The sequence below is a fragment of the Symphalangus syndactylus genome, chromosome 3 (assembly GCF_028878055.3).
Source record: "Symphalangus syndactylus isolate Jambi chromosome 3, NHGRI_mSymSyn1-v2.1_pri, whole genome shotgun sequence".
Lineage (NCBI taxonomy): Eukaryota > Metazoa > Chordata > Mammalia > Primates > Hylobatidae > Symphalangus > Symphalangus syndactylus.
The window spans coordinates 31052582-31076848 of NC_072425.2; the positions used below are offsets into that span (position 1 = coordinate 31052582).

At 46.4% G+C, this 24267-nt stretch overlaps 1 protein-coding gene across 10 annotated transcripts in view; it reads right to left on the reverse strand.

Moving 5' to 3' along the window:
• The window catches only part of ZNF618 (zinc finger protein 618), a 182392-nt gene that overhangs the window by 76675 nt on the left and 81450 nt on the right, over positions 1-24267 (reverse strand). For all 10 annotated transcript variants that reach the window (XM_055271366.2, XM_055271365.2, XM_055271372.2 and 7 more), the window contains exon 2: positions 11021-11064. In XM_055271366.2, the coding sequence (XP_055127341.1) occupies positions 11021-11064 (44 nt within the window). The remainder of the gene's footprint in view (positions 1-11020; positions 11065-24267) is intronic.

Sequence of the window (24267 nt, forward strand, 5' to 3'; positions counted from 1 at the left end):
ACTTCAGCTAATAGTAATTCCATCCTTCCAGCTCCTGCTGTCCAGACTCTAGAACTATCCTTGACTCTTCCTGCTGTGTCACTCCCGACTATGAATACACCAGCAAATCCAGCCAGATCCACCTTCAAAGTATGTCCGGAATCCGACCATTCCTTACCATGCCACGACCGCCACTTTCTCCTGTCTTGTAAACATCTCATAGCCAATCTCCCTTCCCCCTATACACTGCCCTGGAATCCACATTGGACAGAGCAGCCAAGGTCATGTCACTCCTTGGCTGAAACTCATTTGTGGTTCCCCAGTATTTACCCACTCAGTGTACTCTGTTACCTCTCTGTCCACTTTACTGTCTGTTTCCTCAACTAGAACGTGAGCTAGAGGACAAGATTTTGTCTTCTTGGTTCATGATACTCAGAGCAGTGGCTGGCACATGGGTGATGGTCAGCAAGAGGCTGTTTACCAAGTGAACCAAGGACCAAGCCCAGGAAAGGTCAATGTCAGCATGGCACTGGAGGCATCTGTAGCCTCTGATCCAGGCAAGACTTTTCTGTGATCAATCCATCAACATCACTGTAACTGTCGATGGTTTTCCTGCTTCACTGAATATTCAGAACTGAAGAATGACTCATTCATCTGGCCTTTATTATAACATAGGTTAGGGATGTTTCACAGAAGCCAATTTTCTGAATAAGTGAAGCTTATTTCTTGAGTGTCAAAGTTATATCTTTATCCTTTCTGATGAACTGATGAAAATTTTCTAAAATGTAACACACTCTTCCCACTTTCTGAAATGCCAAGATACAGCAGCCTGGTAATACCCTGACATTCTCTCTTGAGGGTGCAGGGTCGCCATCTGACCACCAATCAGCATACACTCAGGCCCTAAGGCGACAGGGTGGCTGCCTCCACTAACGGTTCAGGAGCCTTCATTCTCCCACCAGCCGTTCTGGAAACACTCCTCTCTGCTTCTAACAGGCTCCTGCTCCCAACTCCAAATCTGCCCCCTAATTAATTCCATGTGGTTCTGGAAGATTTCCAGAGGCCAGGGCTCTACCCACTGCTTTTTGTATCCTTGTGCCTGGTCCTCTGGCAGGTGTCAGCTAAGGTGTGCTCAATGACACAAACAGAAAACGACCAGACAAAACACACCAGCATGCAAGGTGGAGGTGATGCTGGTGAGGACAGTCCTGATGCAAATGGCACAAGTAACATGGAGAGTGATGCCAGGGGCCGCTGTGGTGTACTGAGTGCTTATGGCATGCTGGGGCGGTGCTCCGGGCCCACACCTATGCCATCTCATCCTTCTGTGCAATGCCTGACACAAGATCTTTCGGTTTCTAGACAAGAAAACCAAGGACTGGAGAAACACAGTGACTTCTTCACAGTCTCCCTGCTTCCTAGTGACAGAATCAAAATTCCACCAGGTCTGTCTGACTCCAAAGTCTACGCTTTTAACCATTTGCATAATTTTTGTTTTCTCTTCTCAAGAGAAAACAATAAAAACACCTGTTGAATGAATGAACACATACATGACTAACTGCCAGAAGTCCCAAGACACAGGGAATATACTCCCTTGTTTTTTGCTGTTTCCTGAGCACACAGACAGAACTGGGCATATTTTAGATGCTAGAAGTCACACCGACATGAAATAAAGGAAAGGAATGAAGGGTCCCACCTCTTCCACAGAGAAAAGCGCCTGGGCTGTGCGCTTGCCGCCTGCCTCTCTCTCTCCCTGATGTGTTTTCAAATGCTGCTGTGCTCAAACATGTCCTTCAGATATAAAGAGTCTCCAGCTTTTAGTGACAAGGAGAGAAGCCATCATGGGAAAAAGGTCAAAGCTTCATCACTAGCCTGGGAGAGCTGAGAGAGAGAACATGGAGCAGAACCACAGTGTCCGCAAATGCCAGGAGAGAGGCCCATGCCTGGTACTTACCATTCCGCCTAAGTTTCAAAGCCTCACACCATCACCTGTTCCTTAATAACCCTCAAAATGATCTGTACTTCCACTTCTGTCATGTATCACTGATATATTTTAATAAATAGTCAAGTAGAAAAGATTAGATTAATAGATTAAAACTATTAACCTATTAAACAACTCTTAACAGTCTAGAAATTCAAAGTAACCTACAATGCATAAATACATCATTAGTTGGAGATAATTCTTAGGCACTTAATTTTCTTCACTGTACGGTGTCAGTCAGCCACAACGTTGGGTAATATTGGAGTTCACAAAGACAGTATATGATTTAAATATTAACAGTAAATTCCCTGGTCAATTTAAACCGAGACTGGGGGAAAGCAAGAGTCTTGGGCAATCTTGTCAAGTCACAAACTCCAAAATTTAGCAGGGTGGGGTTCAACAGTTAAAGCTGGGAACTTCTCTCGAGGGTGCTGTGGCATGTGGAAGGTTGCCCAGGATTTTAAGAAGAAGCAGTGTTAACGGCATTTTAAACAGACACGCTACCTTCGTTTTCCAGTGGGTCTGGCAATGGTGCAATTCTGACACATTAGCAATGTGCACTGTTCTCTGAGGGGCCACCTCTCTATCCCAGATAGAATATCCCCAACAGACAGGTAGGGAGTGGAGGCCAATGAGGGGCCCATGCACACTGTCCTGCAGAGACCCACCACCCTGCAAAGACCATCCTGCACACATGAGGTCCCATGCAGACCCCAGAAGGCAGGGAGCTCAACCACTAAAGAGCGAGGCCATCCCTAAGCCCCCACACTGGACGTCTAAACAAAGGATAAACACATTCCCTCTGTTCACCATCACTTCATGCCAAGGCTATGACTTAGCAACTACTCCTTTCTCTCATGCTCTGAGGTCCAACTCCTCTGGCCGTCTTCTCCTAGGAATGAAGGGATAAGGAAGCACCCCAGCAGGACTGCGACCCCTCCACCTTCCTGCCCATGTCGCCAGCTGATGCCCAGTGCTGCCCAGCTACTGACATAGCTTTGCTATCCCTCCCTGGTGCTGTCCCCATCCTGGCATTACAACTGCCCTCCTCGCCTCCACCCTGCAGTCTCTAGGACTAGGGGGGTGACGACCAACCAGCTCTTGCCCCAACACCGCAGGGTAAGAACTCAGCCCTGGTTTGCTCACTGCCTGGAGGCACGCTGCCCTTGGACACACACACAGGACTCTTTTAACTACATGATCCAGTCCTTACAAGGTGCTTGGGGATGGATGACAAAGCAGATGCAGGGATCGTTGCTAGGAGCCCTACCCTGTCCACACCTTCCCTTCCTCATGTGCAAATCACGGTTGTTATACTTACCACTAAGGATACTCTGGAAGACTAAAGGATGGATGGATGTAAGGTGCCGTACACCTAATAGGAACTCAATGCATATTAGTTCTTTTCTCCCGCCCCTACTAAGTACACCAGACAAAATGTGAAAAGTTAGGTTAACTATGAAAAAGATGAGCTCACAGGCCGTCAGTGGAGTACTCATACATGGAAGTAGAGGAGGAATTTTTAGCCCCTATGAAAACAAAAGCAATGGGGGACAAGGCCACCCTCCATGCAGCAGTGAGGAGGAGAGATGGGAGACCCACACTGCAGCCAAGTCCACTGCAGGACAGCCAGGCAGGAGTGATCAAGAAGGTGGGTTTGAGGTGTCCCAACACTGTAAACCACCACACTCCACATGGAGTCTGGAGAGTGCTCAAGCCAAGGGGGAGCACGTTCTCTTTTGTCAGCAGAGCCAGACAGATGGTGAGGTTGTGGAAATTTCCTGGGGTGCCTTCTCAGATCAAGGGCCTCTGTTATTAAAGGCCTCAAGAAGCAACTAGGTCAGGTCTTCCTACTTCGCATTCTCAATATTGTGCTTCAGGACAAGGCAAGATTCTGAACACTGAACTAACAGCCACAGGTTCACAAGAAGAACTTTGCTCAAGGAGCACACGTGCGGGGCATGTGCTGAGTGGGAGGACTGAGTTCCCTAGAGACCCCCACCAATTCCCTTTGCTGGACCACCCCAAGTTCAAGTGCCCTTTGGCACAAACACCTCATGGATTTTGATGGATGTGAATTGTGGTTTGCATTTCTGTGGCTGTCTCCAGAGGGCAAACCTAAGACTGTATACGAATTTTCAAGAATCTGTCTTATTTACAGAGCCTAGGTTGAATGGTAACTAATTAAGCAGAGTGAACTCTGCCCACCAAAAAAGCAACCGGCCCCTTTGGAATAAGTACATGAGCCCCCATTCAACCTGCAATTTAGGATTTTTTTGTGGACAAACTTTGCCCGAATTTTGGCAGGGTGAGAATATTTCTGGAAATACATTTCTAGAAATGAAATCTGAACTCCAGTAACAGGGACATAAATCTAGAGTCAAGACGAAGATACCTCCCAAAACATACCCCGTTCTCAAATAATTCACTCTGCTAATACCACACTGTTCATTGACTAGCACCGGGCTGGCTACAGGTTGAATACTCCTCATCTGAAACACTCAGGGCCAGAAGTATCTGGATTTTTTATTTTTTTCAGTTTTTGGAATATTTCCATTACATTTGCCAGTTCAACATCCCTAACCCAAAACCCAGAAATCTGAAATGCTCCAATACGCATTTCCTTTGAGCATCATGTTGGTGCTCAAAAAGTTTTGGATTTTGGAGGATTTTGGATTTCTGGATTAGGAATACTCAATCTGTATTGCTGTGAAATTTTATGCAAAGGAAATTGCATTGTTTAGGGCTACTTTTATTTTGCTGCTGAAAACCAAAATGGTAAACAAAAAGAAGATATAAATAATTATGCAGCCACACACATGTGGTTATCAGATAAAATGGTCCACCCGTGAAAAATCTTGGCTTAATTAAAGAACAAGACTTGGCTACATTGAAAGCCATTTTACCATCTGGGTGACTCCAGACAAGTCTATTCCTCAATTCCCTCTGAACAAGAGGGATGCCAATCACTATCTGAAAGGGCTGCTGGGAAGATCAAATAAGATACAAGACACATATTTGGATCATGGTAGGCCTTCAACAAATAAGAGCTCCATCATCGTCATCCCTCCCTCCAGCCCTCTCTCCAATGTCCAGGCTCTACAAGGAATCAATTGCCACCCTACGTTATCTCCTCCTAGGAACCAGAATCCACCACGGTAGTAATAAAAATAAATGTTTACTGAACACCTGCTTTGAACTAGGCATTTTGCTAAGGGTATATATATTATTACACCTAATCTTCATTGACGACACTATGAAGGAGGTACTAATATAATCCCCAGTTTACAGATGAGGAAGTCAAAATGCAGGAAGGCTAGGTAATGAGCCCAAGGTCACACAACCAGGCAATGGGCAGTGCCAGAATCTGAATCCAGACAGTCTGGGCTCTTCCATTCTGCACTAGGCTGCTTGACCCTTAGCAGGGCTGGAGAGATGGTGAGGAAGACGCTTGACAGACCAGGCAGAGGGTTCGGGGGGCATGGAGAATGGGGACCACAGGAGTACAGCTGCTCCACTCTGGGGCCATCCAAGAACCACACAGGAGGCTGTACATTTTTGGATGCAGGCTACACATAATCCTTTGCTGAACTAAAGTCCTCAAGCCTGAAAAAAAAAAAACAGCCCTTCAGAAACTCAGCTCTAAGCCTACTGTGTAAGGTCCTGTCTGTCCTGAACCCTTGGCAACACCTATCATCACATCTTATCCTCCTGGCAGCCAGATGATCCTTTTAAAACCAAATCATATTATGCCACTTCTCTGTTCAAACTCCCCAGTGGCTCCTGATCTCACGCAGAGGAATGGCCAAAGTCCTGATAAAGGTCTCCAAGGGCCTCTGTGGCCACACCGGCCTCCTTGCTGCTACTGCAGCTCCAGGGCCTTTGCACCAGTTGTTCTCTCTGCCTGGAATGCACTTCTCCCAAATGACTGGTTCAGCCCCCACAACTCTTTCAGATCTTCTTCATGACTCACCTTCCCTGAATGCTCAAATCAGAGGGCAACATTGTCTCCAGTTCTCCCAATCTCTTCTGCTTTTCCCCCCACAGCACTTGTTACTATCTAACAAGCATATATTTTATGTATTTATTATAGCTGCTCTACTCCCACTACAACACCAGCTCTACAAGGGCAGGGATTTCTGTCTGTTTCATTCACTGCTGTGCCTCCAGCACCCAGGTCAGTGCCAAGCACTTAGTAGGAACTCAGTAAATATTTGTGGAACGAATGGATGAGATTTGATCTTTTCTTATTCTCCTCCCCTCCTCTCCTTGTCTACAAGATCCTGTTCACTTGTTGGGCAACCTATAACAAAATAACGAGCCCTTTAACCTCTTCTATCCCAGATTTCCTTATCTCTAAAATGAAAGGGCTGGACTAGATTTTCTACAGTCCTTCCAGCTCTGAAAATCCTCAGCTGACAAAAGAAAAAAAAAAAATATATATATATATATATTTATATATAATTCTTTATTACGCCAAGTCTGTAACTGCATTTACTTGATTACAAAAACTGCATTTCCTTCAGAATTTTCCAAAGTTAAGGCCCCACAGTCCCCCTGACCCTTAGAATAAGTGGGGTTTGGCTGGAGTTGTGCTACATGATTTGTAACCTGCACACCAGATCGACATTAACCTCAAGTGCTGGGATCACTGGTCTTGTAAAATCGACCCAGTTTGGGTTACAGGGAAGTAAACCAAACCACATTGGGTTGTTTCTTAAGATCAGAAACACCACCTCTCCTTGTCCCCCTCAATTTAACACTAATTCCGTAGCAGCCCATGCTGTTGATTTTGGGGTTTAGCCAGAGGCCCTCTGGAGAAATAACATTATGTGTTCCAGGCCAAGAGGAAGGCGCTGGGATGAAAGCGGACCCTGGCGTAGCAGCAGAGTGTGCCATAGCATAGCTGGGGGTGGAGGCCCACGTTAGAGGGCTGGGGGTCCTTCAAGGTCATTCCGCTCAGAGCCATCTAACCTAATTCTGACTTTGGGGAACCTCAGGACCTTCATTTCTCCATCTGAAGCAGGGATTAAATGAGCTCTAATGCTGTACAAAGTGTCTACCCATCTAAATCCCACCTGACCATGGTCAAATCATCAGTGATGTCAGCAAGGCCACCACACCGACAATGTTCTCTCTTTTTTTTTTTTTTTTTTTTTTTGAGACAGAGTCTTACTTTGTTGCCCAGGCTGGAGTGCAGTGGCATGATCTTGGCTCACTGCAACCCTGCAACCTCCACCTCCTGGGTTCAAGTGATTCTCCTGCCTCAGCCTCCTGAGTAGCTGGGATTACAGGTGGGTGCCACCATGCCAGGCTAATTTTTGTATTTTTAAAGTTGAGACAGGGTTTCGCCATGTTGACCAGGCTGGTCTCAAACTCCTGACCTCAAGTGATCCGCCTGCCTCGGCCTCCCAAAGTGCTGGGGTTACAGGGGTGAGCCACCGCACCGGGCCCGACAATGTTCTCTTGACGTTTAACATATAATTCACTTCTCAGACTGAACATCGAGTCACTATATAAGTAATAGTGTGTTGGTCTTTCAAAGGATTAGTTTTCATCACAGAATCTATAAACTTGCCTGTGAGCTCCTCCAGAGTCCCACCTTCTTGACAGGCCCCCAGCCTACAGCACAGTCCCTGGCCCCAAACAGGCTCCTGTAACACGTGTTAACTAATCCCTTCCCACCAAGAAGCAGGAGGGCATGGTGAGTAAGTGCATCACAGAAGTCAGACTCAGGTAGACTTCCTGGCTCTACTGCCTACCTCCACCTAGGCGGCCTTGGGCCGGTAAACCTCTCTGTGCCTCAGCTTCCTCATCTGTAAAGTGGGAATAATAAGAGTATCTCTCTCATGAGGTTGTTATAAAGATTACATTAAATTAATAAATGAAGGCTGGGCGCGGTGGCTCACATCTGTAATCCCAGCACTTTGGGAGGACAAGATGGGTGCATCGCTAGTACTCAGGAGTTTGAGACCAGCCTGGGCAACACAGTGAAACCCCAGCTCTACAAAAAAATGCAAAAATTAGCCAGGGGTAGTGCTGCATGCCTGTAGTCCCAGCTACTTGGGAGGCTGAGATGGAAGGATTGCTTGAGCCCAAGAGGTAGAGGATGCAGTGAGCAGAGATTGCACCACTGCACTCCAGCCTGAACAACAGAATCAGACCCTGTCTCCAAGAAAAGAAAAATTAATAAATTAATACACATAAATCACTTAGCTCAGAGCCTGACAAAGAAATGTTGACTAAATGGTAGTCATTACTATTAGAAAGTCTGTTTTTACACCTTAAGCCACACAAAACCCCAGGTTTGGGCTCAGTCACTGAGTATGTGTGATGGAGAGCCTAGGCTAGCAGTGAGAACAAATCAATGTCTCACATGCCACCCTACCCCTCCTCTGACTGGGCAGGCATCTCCAATCAATCTCAGCATTCTTCCACCACTTACAGCCTTAGGGGGATAATACTCAATTCAGAGCTTCAGGTATCCACCATGGGAAAATCCGCCTGTTCTTCTCTGGCTGCAATTACCAGGCAGAGATGCTTGTGTAGGAGAGATTCATGCATTAGAGAGTGAGGGCAGACCACATTCCCACAGGACTGACAAGGGGTGGGTGGTGCTTTGTCTCTTCATTCACGCAGTACTTTGAACAGTGCCTGCCATGCAGGAGACACTCGAATGTCTGGCTGGGTGAATAAATTAGCACCTAACCCATCTGAGTTCATAGCACACAGCACTGGGCCTACCAGAGCAGGTGCTTAGTGAAAGTGGAAGGAAAGTGGGAGAGGCTGTCTAGACCCTCACTTGGGCACAGCACTGAGGAGTGGAGGAAGCACCAGCTTTGGCAGGTTCAAGGCCCAACAAAGCCACCAACTCATTATACGCCCCTAAGCAGGGCCCTTCCTCCCAAAGGCCTCGATCTTCCCATTGCACAATGACAGGGTTGTCTAGACAAACTCAACGCCCCTTCCAGTCCTGATTTCCTGATCCAAGAAACACTTCCAGGCACCGGTCTGACGACTGCTACTGCCCCGCAGGCCACAGCCTCACACATTGTTCTTACACAAATTCCACTCCTAGGGACCCAGGAGAGAAACACAAAATGCTGGGCAGCTGCTGGCTACATGGGTCACCCCCAATGACCACAGGCCCAAGTGCACCGTCTCTGAGCTCTACCTGCTCCTCTCCACACTCCCTGTCTCCACGTCACTCACACATCTTCTTCCATCTCATCTAGTGTGCCCATCCCATAAACACGTACTGAGAGCCTGCTAGGGGCCAGGCCCACATCAGTGAACAAGACAGACATGTTCTCTGCCTATGGAGCTGGCATTCTCAGAAAGACAGAAAAAAAGGAACACAGGGAAGGGAATGAAATAATGAATAATGAAAAGGAAATAATGAATAATGAATAGGAAATAATTAAAGAGCATAAACAGGCTATGAAGGCCACACACCACATACTGGGGTACAGGTACCTTGATACAGGGGGGTCAGGGAAAGCTTCCCCGAGGGTAGAACTGACTCTAGATCTGAAAGATGAAAGGGCATTCACCATGGGAAGATCAGAGAAAGAACATTCCAGACACAGGGAACAGCAGTTGCAGAGGCTCTCAGGTAGGTGTCAGTTTAGACTAGGGGTTGACAAACTATGGCCATTTATGGGCATATTTATGTATCGCCATGGCTACTTCAGCATGATACTGGCAGAGTTGAGAAACTGCCACAAAGATCATACAGCCTGCAAAGCATAAAATATTTGCTACACAATACAGGTCTCTGGGTTACAGAAACCTCCAGCCTGGTATAATGGCCTTTATTCTACTAGCCTCCAATCCACCCAACAAATGGCTGCCAGGGTGGTATTCCTGAAACACCAAGCCTAACACCTTACTCTCCTGCTCAGAGAATGTCAATATCTTTCCATGGTTTCTCAAAGTACGTTCCAAGGAATACTTGCTCAATGCAATGAATGTCAAAAAAAGGGGTCCCATGGTTAAGAAGTTTGAGAAACATGATTCTCTCTCTCTCTCTCTCTCTCTCTCTGGCTCTCTCTTCTCAAGCACACACATTAGCATATTAAAAGATCTGGAAAGTCCCACAGCAAATAAACCTTTTTAATTTTGTTTAACCCACTGTCCTCTGAACTCACTGGGCCACAGAAAGAACGCTTTTTTTCCTCACACAAAAAAATCCATTAACATTTTAAAGAACTAGTGTTCCATAGGCTAACAGGCAAATTCTTCTGCTTGGCATTCACAATCTGACCCTCAGCTCTAACAGGTAACCCTAGGATCAATTCTAGATTTTATGTATGTGTTCTGGGGAGCCATCTCTCTTGTCTGTCCCTTACCTTCTTTCTGCCTCCAAAGCCCCAAATAAAGGTCACGTGGCCATTCCAGCCTTGCTGTACCCAACATAACAGCAGCAACAGCAGTGGCAGCATGGGTGCTAACATTACCAGGTACCTACCTGTGACACCTGTCATGATGTCCACAGCTTGGGCCTGTCTGATATCTCTCCCTTCTTTGGTAAAAACAGTCCAGTTCTCCATTGGGGACCACCCCTCTCCCCTCTCCTGCCATCCTTGAGGGTGAGGACAGGCCACCCCCTCTCCACCCTGGCTAATCAGAGTATCCCATCCCCTGCTTTGGCATGACTGGTTCAGAGAGAGGAGCACATGACACTAGCACATAGGCCAATGGATTCTGGACAAGGATGGGACTGGCTGCCCCAGGAGTTCACCATGCAGCAGCCCAGATGGAATTCCAGCCCATGTCTTTCTGCCTAGTCTTATGCTTCACTCCTAAGTTCTCAACTTGAGTGGCCAATGGCCGGTTCAGGAATGAACCATCCTTGGCTTCTGGTCACAGGTACCCACATGAAAAATGCTTTCCATGACCTCACATTCTCTGGGGAAGTCTGGATACTTCTTGCCAAGGAAGGCTGGCCTGGACCATCCATCCTTTCAGGGGGAAGGTGAGGACCAGAGAGTAGTAACTGTTAGTCATGAAGGCCTGAGTCGATGGGTGGACAAGCTGGGGGCAGGAGAGGGAGTGTACCTGCTCGCAGTGCTTTTCCTTCCGGCTGCACTGGCTCCGTCAGCCTGCAAAAGAAACCCAAAACACCTACATCAGCCACGGCAGAAGATGTAGATTCGACCTGCTGCTACCCCGTCAAGCTCCCACTGAATACCAGCCTTCAGACTGTGGGGTGAGCTGGCCACAAGCCCCTGTCCCGCTCCTCCAGGCTGGACAAACTTGTGCCCAGTGGTAAGAGGGAGTCAGAACACCTCCCCGCAACCCCATCTGCTTGGCCCTTTAAATCCCACTGAGCACCCACTGCCAACACAAACTCAGCAACTGCACTGCCCTGGGGACTCAGTGAAAAGTAAGTAACCAGCTAAATCTGAGATTGAATTGTACCATTTTTATTTTCAGCTGGGATTTCCAATAAAACAGTAGCTGTAGATTTATTCCTACCAACCAGAGGGAAAAAATCCTATTATGTTAAAATATTCTTTCTCCCAACCCTATGAGCAGAAGGCAAGAGAGTGCCAGTTCTTAATCTCTTTTATTTGGGTGTGGGGGGAGGGGGACATAAAGCTGATCAAATGAAATTTTCAGAAATCATACAATTCTGGCTCAGATGCAGAGACTGGGGCCTTGGGCGCAGAGGGAGCTGCCTGAAGTCTCATGAAAACAAACTCCAGGGGTCCTGACTCCTAGACCAGTGCTCAGGGAGACCTCAATGCAGAGGCTGACAGAGGTTGCAGACCTGGGAACAATGCCTAGATCCTCCACCACTGCCAGCTGAAGATACATTCCCAAGCTTTGTCAAAACACTTCTAATAAGAATCATAGGATAATACAGGTCTGAAATTCAGGTGCATATGTGTTTCCAAGTTCAGAATTTTTCCAACTTTAGAAAGGTAATGTACCGCCCTGTGTCTTATATTTTGAAACAACCCTGGCAGAGCCCCTGCTAATCAAGCACATTGATATTTCTATCGTAAAACATACGCATAGGTAACCCTACATAGGATAAATGCCAACAAGACAACAATCAGGACTGTCACTAGCCTTTTCTCCCTTCAGGTCAAGTTCTGCTGCCTCATCAGTTATAAAAACTTTTTTGAGTTTTTTTGAATTTCAGGATTGCGGATGAAGGACTGAGGACCTGAAATAAAACACCAGCAGCCACCTTTTGATAAGTGCTTACGAGAAGTTGCAAACTGGCAAAATCAGATGACGGACTTTGATTCAAACAAATTGGCAATATATAAAAATAAAAGAATTGCACTGAAAAAAGGCCAGACCTCCACCTTCTCTTATTAAACTGGATAACCCCATGATACCCAGTCCTACATGGTGACAGGCAGCTAGAGCTGACATACTTGGTTCTCCACAGCCTCCATCCCCCCCTTGCCCTATAATCACCCAGCCCCTGTCTGGTCCCAGCGGGCATCCACACTTGCTCCCCATGGAGAACTTCCCATTAGGCGCTAGGATGTGGACATTAACGCCTTCTCTCATTTAATCCTCACCACAGCTCCTCCCCCCTCCACCCCATAATATCCCCACTTTACAGGCAAGAACACAGGTCAAAGAATTTATTTATCGAAAGTCCCACAGCTATAAGCTCAGGTCTGAGTCACTCCAAAGTCCAATATCCTAAGTTCTGGAGCATTTTACTTCCCACCGACATTCAGGAGAGCCAATTGGGAAATGGGGTGACATCAAACAGCTCCTATTTCCCACATAAGGCAAAGGGAAAGGTTAAGGACGAATAGGGAGGGAGAAATGTGAGGTTGGGGAGGAAGAAATTAATGAGCTCCCCACATATTATTTCAACAGAAGAAACAAGAAAGCAGAAAACGGTTTGCATATCATTTCACTGGGAGCAAAAGAACAGATCAATTGCAGCCTCTTTCCGACATCTTGCATTCCTCAAAACTTGTACGCGAAGCAAACAGGCTTAAGTTGTTTGAATGTTTGTATCATAAGCAACAGAAGTGGTACGGGTGGAAATTCTGCCCCAGAGATCTTAAAAAAATGGTGAACTCCCAAATGGATCTCTCGCCTTTCAGACTTAATTCTGTGTGTGTATTTTTAGCTTGTCACACACACTTTTAAAGTTGTCATTTTTGTCCTTTTCCTTCACGATTTCACACAGAGTTGACCAGCTCAAGTGCAGCAAACACGTGACAGAGCGTGGGATAAGAGTCTCTGTTTTCAGCATGCCTAATAACCTCCACCTTTGTTTCTCTTTTATTGAGTGAATGGTACTTAAGCTTCATGTTACTGGTAGCTGCACGCATTTCTGTTTTCCACCCATTTTTATAAAACAAAGAGAAAGTGCTAAAAATATTCAAAGAGTTGTCAAATACTTTTGCAGAGACTCAGGTGGTGCTGCTGGGAAACTGGGGCAACTAGAGGAGAGTTCTACCTGCGCAGGGTGTGGGATGTTCAGATGGTGGCAGATGAGAGTTGCTTCATTGGGATATGGATGGACAATGGATTCAGTGGGAGATGTCCAAGACACATGTGTCAGTATCACAGCACATGGCAATCATAGCATGTGGGCCTGGCCGAGTCCAGCTACACCATGACAACAGAGCCAAAGCCCACTGTGTTGGGAGCACCAACTCCCAGGGTGGAGTTCCATACACGCCAGGCCGGTGTGGTCTGTCCTTACAAATACATCACAGCCATTCCTTCCAAGTGGATTAAGCTGAACCTCTGATGTTGCCATGTGCCGAGGCCAAAATGTTCTAACACCAGCAATTTCATATGATTCAACTTAAACGACAAACTCATCTGTACTGTGTGTAATCTGACCTGAGTCTCAATTTGAACTGAAGCTTAAGAGAACAGAGTTTAGAGTTAGATCGTCTGAGTTCAAGTCCTGGTTTTGCCGTTTTCTAGCTCTGTGATCTTCAGCAAGTCACATGTACTCCCAAGGCCTTGATTTCTTCATCTGCAAAATGGCAAGATACTCATCACAGGACCTACCACACGGGACTGGCTTGAGACTCCAGATAGCTTAAATAAGGTAAAACATGTAATAGCATGTAAAAGTACTTAGTGAGTGCTTGGCTATAATAATGAAAATAATCACTGACAACCCTATAGTTACAGAGGCCACTATTTATTGTGTCTAGGAAACTGAGGCACAGAAAAACAGAATGGTATGTATAAGATGAACAAGTCGCAGAGCCAGCCTGGGATAGATCATGGGTCTTCTGCCTCAAGGTCTTCCCCAAATCCCAAGCTGCAAGTTGGCATCTCATGAGTGGCCACCAGACCACCACAGCCCGAAGGCCTTCTCCAATGGTGCAGTCAGAATGACAGTAATGTCACTAAAGTACTAAGCACAGCCCTGGTATATGTAGTCATTACTCAGGTAACGGAAACTCCCACTGCAGCTGCTGTTGTTCCACCATCTTCTGCCACTGGACTGGCTGCTCCTTAAGGATGTAGCTTGTTTCCCTGGATCTGAGTCTCATTTTGAACCTTAGACAAGCTCGTTCCTTTCTCTGGACCTGAGATTCTCCACAGGTAAAAAATGGGGTCGGGGGAAGGAGGTTAAATCAGGTCGTCTCCCCCACTCCATGTTGAGCTGACCCAACCTTAAAACCAGACTCCTCTATGGCAAATAAAATAAGGAGGACCCCAGGGAGATCCTCCTTCTTACTCTCGTGAAGCTGGGGTGAAGGTGTATCCAAGCCCTGCAGCCCCACATAAGGGTGCCCGTCCCCCCTTCCCAGCCCCACCCACTCCTTATTCACCAGTTTCCCCTCAGGACCTGGGCAAGGCTATTTTTGGTTTCATTCAACCCTCCTCTTCCCTCCCAAATGAATATGAAGTTGTTCTTTTCCATTCTCTTGTTAAGGGTTTTCTTGGAAAGAAAATATTATTCCAAACCCAGAAATTTTATTTCTAAATTTGTGCAAATGTAAGTTGTAAGACATTAGCTGCATTTCACATTTTGTGCAAATGGCAGAAACAGGCAATTCGTGTGCTCCGGGATGGGGGCTGGCCAACGATTTCGATAAAATAAACCCTTTTTTAATTTAAATGCTAATGCACTGAATTAAAATTTAATAACTGAGGAAATTGAAAAGCCGAGCAGGAATATTGGAAATAAATCCAAGCAGAAACAGCTGAAATTAAAAATTCTAGAGAGTGGGAGGATAGCAGCTAAGCTGTCTTATATGATTACATTTTTTTTTTTTTTCAGAATGAAGCAAAAAAAAAAAAAATCCTATCTCTCGCTGGCTCTAGGGCAGTAAATCCACAGTGCTGTGATTTATTGCTCAATTTTCCTGAGGGAAAAAGGCTTTCTTTCATGCTGAAATATTTCATAAATTTCAAGCCAGCATAAATTCTTAATTTAAAAGTTATGGAGGTCACATTTAGTGCACTGGTACGGTTCCAAAATCTTAAAGGAATAGCAGCAACCAAAAAAAAAAAAAAAAAAAAAGGCAAAAAGGAGGGGTAGAATTTGCTCTTTTCTTTTTTTCATTTTGGTTTTAATTCTCACAAGTTGAAATTTCATTATTAAAGATTCCTACTGGATGGACAGAACCCAAGCACGTGGGGAACCGGTGTGTGTTTGGAAAAACCTGCTGCAAAAGATGAAGAGATAAAGATTTAATTCAATTATAAAATGGCATTTTTTTTAAAGCCACTTGAGGAATTTCTGGTAAAAATTTCCTCCCTTCATTGCCCGGGAAGGGGTGAGGGTGGGGGAGGGTGGCCAATGTAATTGCTTCTCTTAGATCTCCAATCTTTTGTGCACACTGATATATTCATTTGTTATACAGCTGTTCAGCGGCGGAAAGAATGCTGGGGCGCCCATAATTCTAAGCAAATCAATCAAAAATTAATGATTTGTCATGCCTGCACAATGGAGGAAAAACAGCTCCTTAGGTCCTGGCTGCCTGATCTCGAAGAATGAAATGCCTTTCTTCGATAAGAGAGCCGATCCTGAGGCTCGGGGAGGCTGAGGTGCTGCCACAAACGTGGGGGCCTCACAGTCCCCCTAGCTCTGTGAGGGCAGAGGGGGGCCGCCATCTTGGAGGGGGCATTTCCAAGATGGCGCCTCAGCTAGCCAAGTTCAGGATGGACCTGGCGCAGCACATTTTCACAGTGCTATAATTAGGATTTTGCCTTTTCCTCCCCCACTGTAACTCAAAAATTACTTGGTCTCTAGAGAATTGAATGGCTCCCTCCTCCCCCAGCTAGATTTAATTTGTCCCTGTTCATTGTTTTCCCAACACTGCTGACACGCAGACATCAACCAACTCTACGGGACTGGGACTGGGGCTGCAGTTCCTGAAGCGTCTGTCACCCCCCAAGGTGTGTGCTGCTCCTCCTCCAAAGGCCACATCCCACACATGACCATGTCACCAGCACCCAGCTCAGGGCCTGGCACAGGGCAAATACTCAGCAAATATAGTTGAATCTGTTAATGATGATTGTTTCTCAAAAAAAAAATACTGACAATGAGGTTGCTTAGATGAATGGTGCATTGGCAATCATGCTTGAATGAAATATATCAATTGACCTCAAATAATTAATCATTCCTTTATTCACTCAGCAGATAGTTCTTGAAAACCTGCTATGTGGCAAGTACTCTGCTAGGCTCTGGGTGGGTGACCTCAAATCCACTAGGGGACAATTTTGAATGCCCAGTGGTATTTTTCAGGCTTCTCTGCACCCTTATGGAAGGGAAGCATGAACATGAACCCAGAGAGAAATGGGAGTTTCTCTGCATGCTCAAATGCCCTTTGAAGTCTTGTAGCTTACTAATTCTTACCAATACATTTGAATGTTACATTCAAACTACCAAATACATATGACACCATAATACATATTTCATATATTTTTATATGTTAGTAAAAACATCAACATTGTTTTAAACGACCAGCTGGTACAATTAACCTTGCATGAGGATAGGTGGCCTCGGCAGTGGGTGCAACCAAGTGCATTTTACCTGGAGGCCTGCAGGGGGCACTGTGCTTGCAAGAAGCACCCACCAACCCAGGACCTGCCCAGAGGATAATTCTATGTCCCCTAATATTTAGAGGACAGTTGGTCTGAAACGACTCCAGCTTTATTTATATATGTATTTCCTTTCCAAAAGCCAGTGAATCCCCAAAACTTAACATGTAACTTTCTGTCTCCCCCACCGAGGCACAAGACTCAAATTAGGAGAATTCACTCATTCATCCAACAAACATTTACTAAGCTCCTTCTACAAGCCAGACATCATTTTAGGCAGTTGGTATATATCCATACCCTTGTGGCAATTACATTCAAGTGGGGGGAGACGCTAACATTAGGCGTAATAAATAAGTAAAACATATAGCATGCTTGAAAATAATCAGTTCTATGGTGTGCGAGGGAGGCGGGGGAGTCATGAACAGGGAAGGATAGGGTGGTCAGGAATGCTGGGGACAAGGGAGGAGCCACAGGCTGCAATTTTAAGTAGGGTGGTTGGGTAGGCATCACTGGACGAACACTGTAAGAAGGTGAGAGAGTTGGCCATGTGGTGTCTGGGGCAAAGTGGATGCCAGTGCAAATGACCCCAGGACAGGAGCATGCCTGGTGTGCTTGGCAAACAGCAAGAATGCCAGGATACCTGAGGCAGGCTACATGAGGACAAGAGGAGGAGAGATCATGGGAGGTCAGCTCATGCAGAGCCTAGCAGGCCACCAAAGAGCCTTGGCTTCTACTCTGGAGAGCCATTAGAAGGTTTTTGGCAAAGTGACATACTTTGACTTACATTTTAGAAAGATCACTCTGGCTGCTGTGTTGAAGGGAGACCATGAGGCCAGGCGGGAAACAGAAGGCTGGCGGGGCTACGCAGCGGTCCAGGGAAAAGACGACGGTGGCAGGGAGTGAAGAGGGTGAGGAAAGGTTGAGTTCTGAATATACTGGTTGGTGCTGGTAAATTAGATGCGGGGTAGGAGATAAGGAAAGAGTCAAGGAAGATTCCAAAACTCATGGGCCTTAGCACCAAGGAAAATGGAGTTGTATCTCTCCCACACACGAGAATACTAACCATCAGCACAGTACTTTACAGATAATTATGCTGAATGAGATCCTCCCAGTAACCACGCAGGGAAAACACTGCGGTTTAACTATCCCTCTGTGACCAAGAATTAACCAAGCACCTGGAGGGGCTAAGTGACTTATCCAAGGTCATACCACCGCCAATGGCTTGGCCAAGGTTCACACATCTTCTCATCCCAAGTCCACAGCCATTTCCTCTATATACTTGGCCCTTCCCCTATGGAACCAATGGATAAAACTTAGCCCCAAACCATATGGATGAACTGTTTTTCTGTCTAGCTACAGAGCTCCAACTCAGGCACAGGCAGCTCCAGCATTTATTCACCAGGTGTCCCTAAAAAACGCCATTTAAAAGTGCCAGGGCCAATGCTGAAAAAGTTACAAAGAGCTTTGCAAGTTACAAAGAGGATTCTGTTCCCGGGAAACCAAATATATGATAAATTCTCTAATTAGACCTTGCCTCTTAGATCATATTCAGTGGTATGTGTCTAACACATTGTACTTGGTTTTTAATTTTGTGTTTTCTTTCCCAACTGAACATGGTAACTCAAAGCCACTGACTGCCCTAGGTTCCAAGCTTGAGGAGTGGCAAGAGGCTGCCAGAGAAGACCCTGGCCTGAAAGAACTGGAACTCACAAGTTCGTGCCATTTTTCCATAAATATTTATGAAGTTCCCATTAGATGTGTGATTCTGGGCAAGGCCTTGGCCGGTGGAGGATACTAAGATGAATCAGACCTGGTTCTTTACTCATTCACCCAAATACCACTATGTATTATGATGTAAATGCCTACTATGGGCTGGGAACTAAAATAGTTACTGGGGACACAACAGCAACAAGAACAGTGAAGGGGACAGGCACTGATGACTTAATGGCTTCACTCAATCAATTTATAATTGCCACCTGAGATACGTGTTCTGAAGGGAAAGGTCTGGGTTCCATCAGCATCTTTGACAAGAGGATCCAACAGACTTCAGGGTCAGGAAGAGCTTCTATGAGGAGGGATGCTGGAATAGGGAGCACAAAGCTCACACTCAACAGGCGGAATAAAACTCTAGATGCAGGTGAAGCTAACACAGGCTGGATGGCAGGGAGCGACATGCACCTCGTGCAGGGCAGTGAGGAAAAGGGCACCACCTTGCCCAGCTGGGAAACCCAGGCCCCTGAACCTCGCTGGGTTGCAGCCTTCTCTGAAGGCTTCACCAATGAAGGAAGGGCCCAACCCACCCAACATGCACAGGCTCACACAAGGAGTTCCTGACTAGACCCCCAGGCTGGAGCCCACGCCTCCCTCTGGACTTGGTAGCTTCCAGCTCTGAAAGGGAAGGAACAATGGTTTGATCTTTCCCCCTTTCATTTGCTGCAGAGTGGCCACAATGCTCCATGGAACAGAAATGTGAAGACCGTCCCCAAACCAGGTCTAGGCATCTTCTCCGCAGGAGGCCCCAGAGACATCGCGATTGACTGGCCAAGTTTCCAACTACAAGGAAAAGCCAGGGAAAATGACCACTTTCTTTATGCCTCTCAGTTATGATGCCTTTTATGTCTTTCCCAAGCCCTGGCTCTCTGAGGTCCAGTGTTAAAACATAAATCATGCATGCCTGGAATGGAACCAGTGTGGGTCTTGTCTGCTTCTTGTGAGTTTCCAGGTACAGGTGGATTCTTCTCCTCTCTCTGATAGGCAGCCATGCAGATTGGATCCAGACCCTGATACAATCTTCTTCATCATCATCGTTGTCTTTGACATCACTGTCAACAGTCAGGAATGAGTAAGTCCTGTAAGTCAGGCTAAGGGAGCTGGAAGCTTATGGACAGATTTGGAAGGCATATGCACCCCAAAAGCAACTGCGAGCTGCAGTACGCAGACCGCAGGCGGTAGCCAGCACAGAGTCCACTGTCCCCTTCCAGGGAAGAGATGATGGTGGTTTGGGGAAGGTGGTGGAGGAGAGAAAGCTGCAGGACTGAGAGCTACTGGGAGCAGCACAGATCAGCTGAGATAACGTGAGGAAAACACCCAGCAAGACGCCGGCACATATTAGTTGCTCTGTGAACACAGATTTTTGTTGTTGTTGTTGTTGTTTAAATAAACTGCAGCAGCTGTTAAGAAACCCCTGCCAGTCTTAGATATGTGCAGAGAGCCTCATTTCCTTCATGCACAGACCTGGGCCCCTGGGAGGGATGGAAGAATACAAGAATTCACCTCCAAACCTGAGGCCTGAGTCATGACGTTTAAAGGAGAAGGGGGCCGGGCGTGGTGGCTCATGCCTGTAATCCCAGCACTTTGGGGGGCCCGAGGGGGGGTGGATTACCTGAGGTCAGGAGTTCCAGACCAGCCTGGCCAACATGGCGAAATGCTGTCTCTAATAAAAATACAAAAAATTAGCCAGGCATGGTGGTGGACTCCTGTAATCCCAGCTACTCAGGATGCTGAGGCAAGAGAATTGCTTGAACCCGGGAGGCGGAGGTTGCAGTGAGCCGAGATTGCACCATTGCACTCCAGCCTGGGCAACAAGAGCAAAACTTCGTCAAAAAAATAAATAAATAAAGGAAAAGGGGGAAATCTGCGGAGAGGTGGAGGCAGCAGCCTCCCCTGCAGGGCTATGTGGGACTCACCACCCAAGGCACAGTTTAGTTCCCATCCCAGGGTACCAGGTGCCACCATGGCCGGAGCCCTCAGTCTGCACATGAATCCAACAGGTACTACAACAGTTTCTGGTTGATTAATGTGTGTTCATTCTATTCCCCCAGCTGGGCAGGATCAGAAAGTGTTCTAAATGTTGTTTCAAAAAGAGTGAGGTTTTTCCTAGATCAGGCCCAGTGAGGTGTTGTTTTTATTTTTTAAACACTTTTTTTTTTTTTTTTTTTGAGACGGAGTTTCACTCTTGTTGCCCAGGCTGGAGTGCAATAGCACGATCTCGGCTCACCGCAACCTCCACTTTCCAGGTTCAAGCAATTCCTGCCTCAGCCTCCTGAGTAGCTGGGATTACAGACATGCGCCACGACGCCCAGCTAATTTTGCATTTTTAGTAGAGACGAGGTTTCACCATGTTGGTCAGGCTGGTCTCGAACTCCCGACCTCAGGTGATCCGCCTGCCTCGGCCTCCCAAAGTGCTGGGATTTACAGGCGTGAGCCACCGCGCCCGGCCTAAAACACTTTTTATATTGAAGAAATTTCACATTTACAAAAGAGTTTCTCAGGGATAGCAGGGAGCTCCCATATATCTTTCACATGCCATCAGGGGCTTCAGGCAGGGCAGTAACATGGTCAGAATTCTGTCCTCCAACGGGCTGCTGGCTAGGGCGATGACACACACCAAGACCAGTTAGGGGGCAGATGTCAAAGTCCAGGGAGGGTTTGCTGAGGTCTGAGCTAAGGCAAGGCGAAGCCTGGTCTCCCTCCCAGGGACCAGCAATCAAAATGCCCACAGGCTCCAGCAGTACACCAGGAAGAAAGAAGCCAGCAGCAACAACAGGGTAATGTTTACGGGAATCAGCCTGGCACAAACGTGTGAGTGGGACGCCGGATGCATCATGATCTCTCAGTGCCTCCGTTCCTTCATCTGTAAAATAGGGAGATCCCACTGCCCACCTCACAGGAGCCATTGTGAGGATTAAATGAGCTAGTCGTGCTTGGAACAGGGTCTTTCCATCTATGTAGTGCCAGTTAGTATCATCAATTCAGCATAAAGGGCTTCAAATGAAGATAATCCTAGCAATCTAGAAGTGGCCAGCATTCACTGGGCACCTCCCGTGTGCCAGCCCTGGTTCAGGGTACAGCATGCATCATCTCATTTAATGTTCTCAACTACCATAAGAGGTGGGGATGTCACCAGTCCCCATGTGCAGGGGAGGACTTAGAGGCATGCTGGGTCCAGGGACCGGTTGGGAAAGACTCAGCCAGGACTCCAACCCAGATACTCCAAGTCCAAATCCACATTTTCAAATCCTATGCCATCCTGCCTCCAAGGCTGGTGGGGTGACCTTGGAGAGAGTGACCTGCCCCCTTGTCTTTCAGCGTGGACACGCTCCTCTGGGTGCATAAATGCTGCTCTGCTTGTTTTCTTTTTTAAAAAAGAAATGCATCTCAGTTCTTTCCAGTCACAGTTAATCTCACAATTTACAAAAGAGTGAGTCATGTGACTGAATTCCACAAAAATTCTCTCTCCAGGTTTATGATTTTACAGAAAACTCTAGGGAAAACCGCCTGGAGCGAGTTAAAACCAGATCAGCCATAAACCATGTCCTGGTACAGACTCACCAAGCTGAGACTCAGATTACTCATTAAATATGTGATAAATATTCACTTCAGATCAGCAGGAAGTGGGGGTTGGGGGTAAAAAAAAAAAAAAAAAAGGAAACTTTTTTTGCTTCATGGAGAGAAAAACCTATTATAAATACAAAGGGTTGCAAACTCCAAATTAGGTGAACCTAGAATTCAGGGACAAGGTTTTAAGTCACCCCGTTAGGTATTTCTATGTATGGCAGTAGGGGAAGAGGCTGTCCTCAAATCTCTTCTAGTGAACCGAAGGCTTCAGCCTCCTTTGATATGGCCAGGGTAATGCTGGCATGTCTGGCATATCTGGATGGCCTCACTAGGGAGGAGGAACTTTACACTCTAGGAGACCCCTGTTAGCACCAGGCCCTCCTCTAACTTGCTCGAGAGGCAGTCTCTGGCCCTCAGACTACCCATCTGTTCAATGAAGTTGCTGGACTGACGGCCTCTCAGAAACATTCCAACTCTGACATCTGGAGTCAGTCAGGCCTGAGTTCAAATTCTGCCTGGGCCACTTAGTAGCTCGACACATCCTGTCTCTCAGCCTTAGTTTCCTCTCATGTAAAATAGAGATGAAAATCTCCCCATCCCATGGCTGTTGGGTGGATGAAGTGATAGAAAGTCTGTAATATTCTCAGCCAGTGCTAACAACACTACATCAGCCACAGATCTGGATGATGGCATTAAGATTACATTGATGGTGGTAAGTAAAATTAATATATTTTTTAAAAAGCCAAACATATTCTCATCACTCCGGCTGGCAGGATTTATTTGGCACAGTAGTTCCCAGCATAGTATCTCCAGGCAGATGGGTTGGGTTCGAGCCCTGGCTCCACCACTTACACACTATGTGTCACTGGGTAAGTCATTTAACCTCTGTGACTCAGTTTCCTCATCTGTCAAATGGAGATAATAACAGTACTGACCTCACAAGGTGACTGAGGACCAAATCAGTTCATAATACATAAAGCTCTCATAACAGTGTCTGACACTTATTAAGTAGTATAAAGTACTACCTATATAAATCATTACTTTTTATAAAATGATTTATTAGTAGTAAACTTTAGCTATAATTATTACCACTTATTAAAATTTGGGCAAGTCTCTTTTTCCTCTGGGCCTCTGTTCTCTAGCTATAAACTAGAGAATTTTGAGGACCCTTTTAATTCTGAAACTTGCTAATGCTGTCTCACTGCCTAGATGACAGTCTACTCTAACCACCTCTAGGAAGCCTTCCCTGACCACAGGACAACTTCCTAGAGCACCAAGAAGGTGCCTAAGCACACCTAAGAACATCGCCACTCTGCAGCCTTGCTCCCCACCAAACTGTAGGTTCCGTGAGGGTGGCTTGCTGTTTTCAGCTTCTCTGTGGCTCCATAGTACCTAGGGCTACGGATGTGTTACGTCAAGATGGGGCTTCATAAAAGTCAGTCAACTGGTTTAAAACATAAAGGAATTGTAGTTCCAACAGTCAGAGAGCCAGGGTGGTGAAAGGGGTCCAAGCAATCATTTCATCTAGTTTAAGAATGGCCTGTTCTAATCACTTAGTAGTGGCTGCCTGGGACCATGTGTTGAGAAAGATTCTGAGGTCACAGCAGAGCTCGGTTAGAAAGAGTGCTGAGATTGATTACTAATGTCTGCAGTGAGTATGGTAAAGTTGGGGATGGAAGCATGCTTGCCCCCTCTAATCTAGTCCAGTGCTCTTCTTTTTTTTTTTTTTTTTTGAGACAGAGTTTCACTCTTGTTGCCCAGGCTGGCGTGCAGTGGCATAATTTTGGCTCACTGCAACCTCTGCCTCCCAGGTTCAAGTGATTCTCCTGCCTCAGCTTCCTGAGTAGCTGGGATTACAGGCGTGAGCCACCACTCCCAGCTATCCTTTCGTATTTAGTAGAGATGGGGTTTCACCATGTTGGTCAGGTTGGTCTCGAACTACTGACCTCAGGTGATCCACCCGC